Below are 5,784 nucleotides of genomic sequence, written 5' to 3' on the forward strand. Positions count from 1 at the left end.
AATAATTTTAATACATGAACTGAACGTCTCCGTAATTTTATGTGAAAATTTAAAAAAAAATTAAATATGAATTTTATAAAAAAAATTTAAATGTAATAAAATTATAATTAAAAATTCGACTGGTGAAATAAACGAGACGTTTTACTTAGTTTGAAAACAGTTCAACTTATTTATAGGTAAAACTAATTACACATATACATGACATTATATAGATATGGTTTGGAAACAGTTTAATTTTAACATCAGCTAAAATGTCCGTTTAGCTTATGTGAAGGTGACACATGCACATAACAAAGTCTTGTAGGTGACTCTTAGTTGAGAACGTGGAATGGCACCACATAGAAAAATGAATCATCATCATCCAGTGAGAAATTAAGGTCCCATTTACTTCACCAATTCGAATTTAGAATTTAAGTTTTGCTATAGTAAAAAGTTCTCAAAAACAGTCACATTTAACTTTTTTGCTACAGTAAAAAGCTCTCACATAAAATCACATATCAACTCAAATTATAAACTCGAATCAGTAAAGTGAACGGGTCCTAAGTAGTCAGGGGTTGTATGTAGATATATATATATATATTTATATGTGTGTGTGTGTGTGTGTATGGAGGAGGGAAAATTAATTGATGTGTTAATAATGAACTATCGGTGGGGGCTAGGTGGGAAAAAAGAGATTTATAGGGGCAAAAAGGGAAAACTAGAAAGTTTGCATGAACAATTCGGAAATAGAGGGCAATACTAGAGGACGCCTGGCGTGATGAAGCAACCATTTATTACCAAATGTTCTCCCCTTACCCAAACCAAAACTCTTCGTTTTAGCAAAGTGACAAAACCCAACAAGAAAATAAAGAGAGAGAAACTAGAGAGAGAGAGAGAGAGAGAGAGTAATACTAACATGCTTGTAAACAAAAGCTGTGAGAGAGAAAGAAAGAGAAGGTAGCTAGCTCTGCCATGGGGAATCATAGTACTAACAAAAGATTGTTTGCATGTAGGTCCTTACCATCCTCTTCTTATTACTCATCAAAAACACTAATTTTGTTGGTTGTGATTATATTTCCTCTGGTGGTGGTTTCTGGGATATTTTCATTTTTGGGTCCAAAATCCTCAAACTCATGGGTTTTCATCCCAAACTACCCTTGGCTTTGGAGCTCTGTGTCTTCTTCTCCTACTAGTAGTACTTCTGAAGTTTCTTTAAGGTCAAACATGGTGGTGGATATTGTGAACAACAATAAGGAAGAAGCTATTTCTGATGATTCTTTGTTTAATCGTTCTTCTTCTCCACCACTTGCCATAGAAGCAATTTCTCCATCACCTTCTCAAGAACATTCTGTAAGTTTATTTATTTTATTTATTTATTATTATTATTATTATTATTATTATTTGTTCTTTTCTTTCACATGCATTTTCATTTTCTGTTGTTGATTTGTTGATGTGAGTTCATCCCTTTTGATGCTTTTCCGTTACGTTGAGTTGTGTGGTGCTGAAAAGTAAGTTTTTTGGCATGGCAATACCAATCAAAATAATGGCTTTTACTTTGATTTTCTTTTATTGTTCTATTATTATTATTATTATTATTATTATTATTATTATTATTATTATTATTATTTGTTTTTTTTTTTTTTTTTTTTAGGCAATACCAATCAAAATAATGGCTTTTACTTTGATTTTCTTTTATTGTTCTATTATTATTATTATTATTATTATTATTATTATTATTATTATTATTATTATTTGACTTTTTTTTTTTTGTGTTCAATGAATCAATATATGGGCGGTCAGTTTAACTGTTTAAGCCGCACCTCATGAAGCTGAAAATTATTTTTCTTTGATTGTCCTAATTTGGACGCAAAGGGAAGAAAAATTAGGAAAGGAAGTAAGTATCCTTTGATGGAAACAACAACTTGGATTTTTCTTTTGAAATAATCAAGCACGTTTAGAATTTCAAAAATATAATGCAAGAATATATTATTTTTCAGTTCACTTATATCTTGGTTGATGCATTCCAGCATGTTTAATGTTTATTAGGGTTTTTTTTAAAAAAAATATATATATTTGTTTAATGGTCACGGTTTAGATGGATAAAACAGTTCCCCATATTATCCTCTTCAATATAGTTGGTGAAGGATTTATTAAAGAAAGTACTAAATACGATTCCATTGTTATTAAAGAATTACTGAAAATGATTCTAAGCTTCCACGGCATGTTATTGACTTTTAGGAAAACTAAAAGGGACATCATGCATGTGCTTTTGTCCATTCTACTCAATCTTGTATTGCTAATTATATCATATGCTTGGTGTGACATATTATTCCTATTTTTGGAAAACTTGCTAGTAATGGCAATTTTGGCATTCTTTCCATAAACATATCCTAAAATTGCCTCCACCATCTTAAATGTGACTTGACTGCTAGTTATGAGTTTATTGGAAATATTAAGAAAGTATTTCTTTTTTATTGTCTTGTTTATTTAGAATGTTGAATTTAGTGATTTTGACTGTTAGTCGGTTTAATTAACAGAATGATACCAAAGAAAATAGCTTCAACATTTCGGCGAGTGAACCCCAAATTGTTGTTCCATTGGTGAATGAATCTCGTGTTGTTCCCTTGGTAAAAGCAAGACGGCATAGAGAATATTCCGATTTAGAGCGGCTTGAAGCCCGCCTAATGAAAGCTCGATCCGCAATTAGTGAAGCTAAGGTTGGGAATGAGACGCAAGATCCTGAATATGTTCCAACGGGTCCAATGTATTGGAATTCCAAAGCCTTCCACAGGTACTAATATAAGTTTGTGACACTAAATATCACGTTGTGACGAGTGAATTGTCATTTTTTCAATTTCGGTGTACAACTAGTACACCAATCAAAAACCAAATCATGAGATATTAATGTCTCAATATTTTCCAATTGATAAAATCTTTGCAAGTACCATGTGTTAGTATATATATAGATGTCATTTGGGATTAATTTCAGGAGCTACATAGAAATGGAAAAGGAGTTCAAGGTATTTGTGTATGAAGAAGGCGAGCCTCCATTGTTCCACAATGGCCCTTGCAAGAGCATATACTCCATGGAGGGAAACTTCATCCATGAAATCGAGATGAACAGCCAGTTTCGAACCAAAGATCCGAACAAAGCGCACGTTTTTTTCCTCCCATTCAGCGTGACAATGTTGGTCCGATACGTATACGTCCGCGACTCCCACGATTTCCATCCCATCAAGCAGACCGTCATAGACTATGTCAATGTCGTTTCGGAAAAGCATCCCTTTTGGAATCGTAGCCTTGCAGCTGATCATTTTATGCTTTCCTGCCATGATTGGGTACACCTCTCATTTCCTTCAAACAAAATGATCATGATCAAATTTATTGCTCATATTTGCCATCAGTCTAATACATTATGTCATGTACTAATACCAACATGTTAATTTTTGTTTTTTTGGCCGAAAACATATCACGATAGTATTTTTTTCGTCTTTTTTCTCTGTTTCTATAAGTATTTGTCCTTTTAATTAGGGGCCGGAAGCTTCCAGATCCAATCGATTTTTACACCAAAACTCGATAAGAGTTCTATGCAATGCGAACACCTCGGAGGGTTTTAACCCCTCCAAGGATGTCTCCTTCCCGGAAATCAACCTCCTAAGTGGCGCGACCGACGGCTTACTAGGCGGCCCATCAGCGTCTCGCCGTCCCAATCTTGCTTTCTTTGCCGGAGGAGTTCACGGACCAATCAGACCTATACTCCTAGAGCACTGGGAGAACAAAGACGAGGACATGAAAATCCAGCAGTACCTCCCCAAGGGGGTCTCTTACTACGATATGCTTAGAAAGAGCAAATACTGCATTTGCCCGAGCGGGTACGAGGTGGCAAGCCCGAGAATCGTGGAGGCGATCTACACGGGCTGCGTTCCCGTGCTTATCTCCGACCACTACGTCCCGCCGTTCAGCGATGTCTTGAACTGGAAATCGTTCTCCGTCGAGGTCCCGGTGAAGGACATTCCCAACCTGAAGACAATCCTAATGAGCATATCTCCAAGGCAGTACATAAGAATGCAGAGGAGAGTGCTAAAAGTGAGGAGACACTTTGAGGTCAATTCTCCGCCTAAGAGGTTTGATGTATTTCACATGATTCTTCATTCCGTTTGGCTCAGAAGACTTAATATCAGAATTCATGATGATCAATAAAATCATGAATATCTAATTTGAAGGCTGTGATCATGTTTGGTTGATGAGGGTGATACATGAGATTCTTTTTTTTCCTTTGTGTGCAATCTAGTTGAATTGATGTACAATAATATAAGGTTTCAGTTGTGCACTAATGTGGATGTAATGATCTGCTATAGTGCATGTACAATATTCCTTATGGTGCGAGGCTTAGCGAGTTGTATTGTATAAATCTGTGTTGTAAATTTTTATTTTTATTTTTTTGAATTGCAAATGAAGTGATTGTTTTGTTAGGACAGGATTGATGATTGTTTAATTTCGATGGAAAAAAAAAGTTGATCGTTGTTTTACATTGTGCACCCTAGATTCTCACCGTGATTGGTAGATGTTAGTTTACCAATTCATCTTAAAAATTTAAGCTAGACAATGGATAATCGTGTGAGTACGTGAATATTTTAGTCTGAGATATATTAAAGACCCAACACGTGATGATAATGAGAATAAATAACGTAATTACAGGCGTTTGAACTTATGACTTCCTGTTTTGATACCATATTAGTTTATCAATTTATCTCAAAAGCTTAAGCTGTTAGAAGGTGGGCTAACAATAGTGTTCCAAACAATAGTTTTATACTTTAACAGTAAACACTAGTTGAAATTTTTAATGGAGATAGTTGACATTGTGTATTCTTTGTAATTAATTATTTGTTTCCTCATTTGTTTATGTCATTAGCTGTAAATTGATTGTAATATATTATACATCCTTGACTATATATACCGGTTATTATCAATAGAGAACCATGCCATATTCTCCCACTCTTTGTTTTGTTACAATTTTCAGTGCTTTCATTGTACTAAATTTTGCACAATAATTTGTCAGTGTCGTCTTTTTCATTTTTATTGGGAGTTTTTTCGCACAATTTTAGGCATCGTTCATTTCACCGATTTGAGTTTAGAATCTGAGTTTTGTTACAGTAAAAAGCTCTCAGAAACAGTCACATTTAACTTTTTGTTACAGTAAAAAGTTCTTACATAAAATCACATATCAACTCGAATCATCAAACTAAACGGGCTCGTAGATTTAAAAACAAAACCTCATAGGATATTCTATTCTCCTGTGGAATTTTCATTTTTATTATCATCTCAAAACAGAATTGTATTAGTAAATGACAAAATAACCTACCTATAAGACGGTTTATAATTGTTCAGTCAAAGTCAATATAGCTTTTAACTTTCACATTAAAATTACAGTATTTTACACATTTGTTCTCTGAATTTGTCTGGTTTTAACAACTTATCTCTTAAATTTTACTTTTGACAAGTTGTTTTCTCAACTTGTAAAATTGTTGCAATATGTTTTATTTTGACAATGATTGTGTTAAATTACTATTAAAAAAACACATTCAACAAAATATTTTAACATACAAATTTAAATGTAACATAAATCTTTTAATTCTTCAATTTTTTAATCTCTCAAAATCTAATAAAAAATTTGAGCAAATTTAATAATATGGGGTATGTTGTAATAATTTTACAAGTTTGGGTGGGTGTTGATTGTCAAAATTAAAAAGGGAGATAATTTGTTAAACCACGACAAGTTTGGAGGATAATTGTGCTAAAAATACA

The 5,784-nt window shown here is 33.4% G+C and overlaps 1 protein-coding gene across 1 annotated transcript; it reads left to right on the forward strand.

The window, feature by feature from the left end:
- Positions 1–838: 838 nt before the first annotated feature.
- On the forward strand, positions 839–4,453 carry LOC21405446 (probable glycosyltransferase At5g03795). The gene is made up of 4 exons (XM_010100566.2): positions 839–1,329; positions 2,517–2,770; positions 2,969–3,317; positions 3,511–4,453. Exons 1-4 carry the CDS (start codon positions 952–954, stop codon positions 4,177–4,179), a joined length of 1,650 nt encoding a protein of 549 aa, XP_010098868.2. The 5' UTR covers positions 839–951; the 3' UTR covers positions 4,180–4,453.
- The last annotated feature ends 1,331 nt before the right edge of the window (positions 4,454–5,784 follow it).

Source organism: Morus notabilis, unplaced genomic scaffold (genome assembly GCF_000414095.1).
Source record: "Morus notabilis unplaced genomic scaffold, ASM41409v2 Scaffold124, whole genome shotgun sequence".
In the NCBI taxonomy this organism is placed as follows: domain Eukaryota; kingdom Viridiplantae; phylum Streptophyta; class Magnoliopsida; order Rosales; family Moraceae; genus Morus; species Morus notabilis.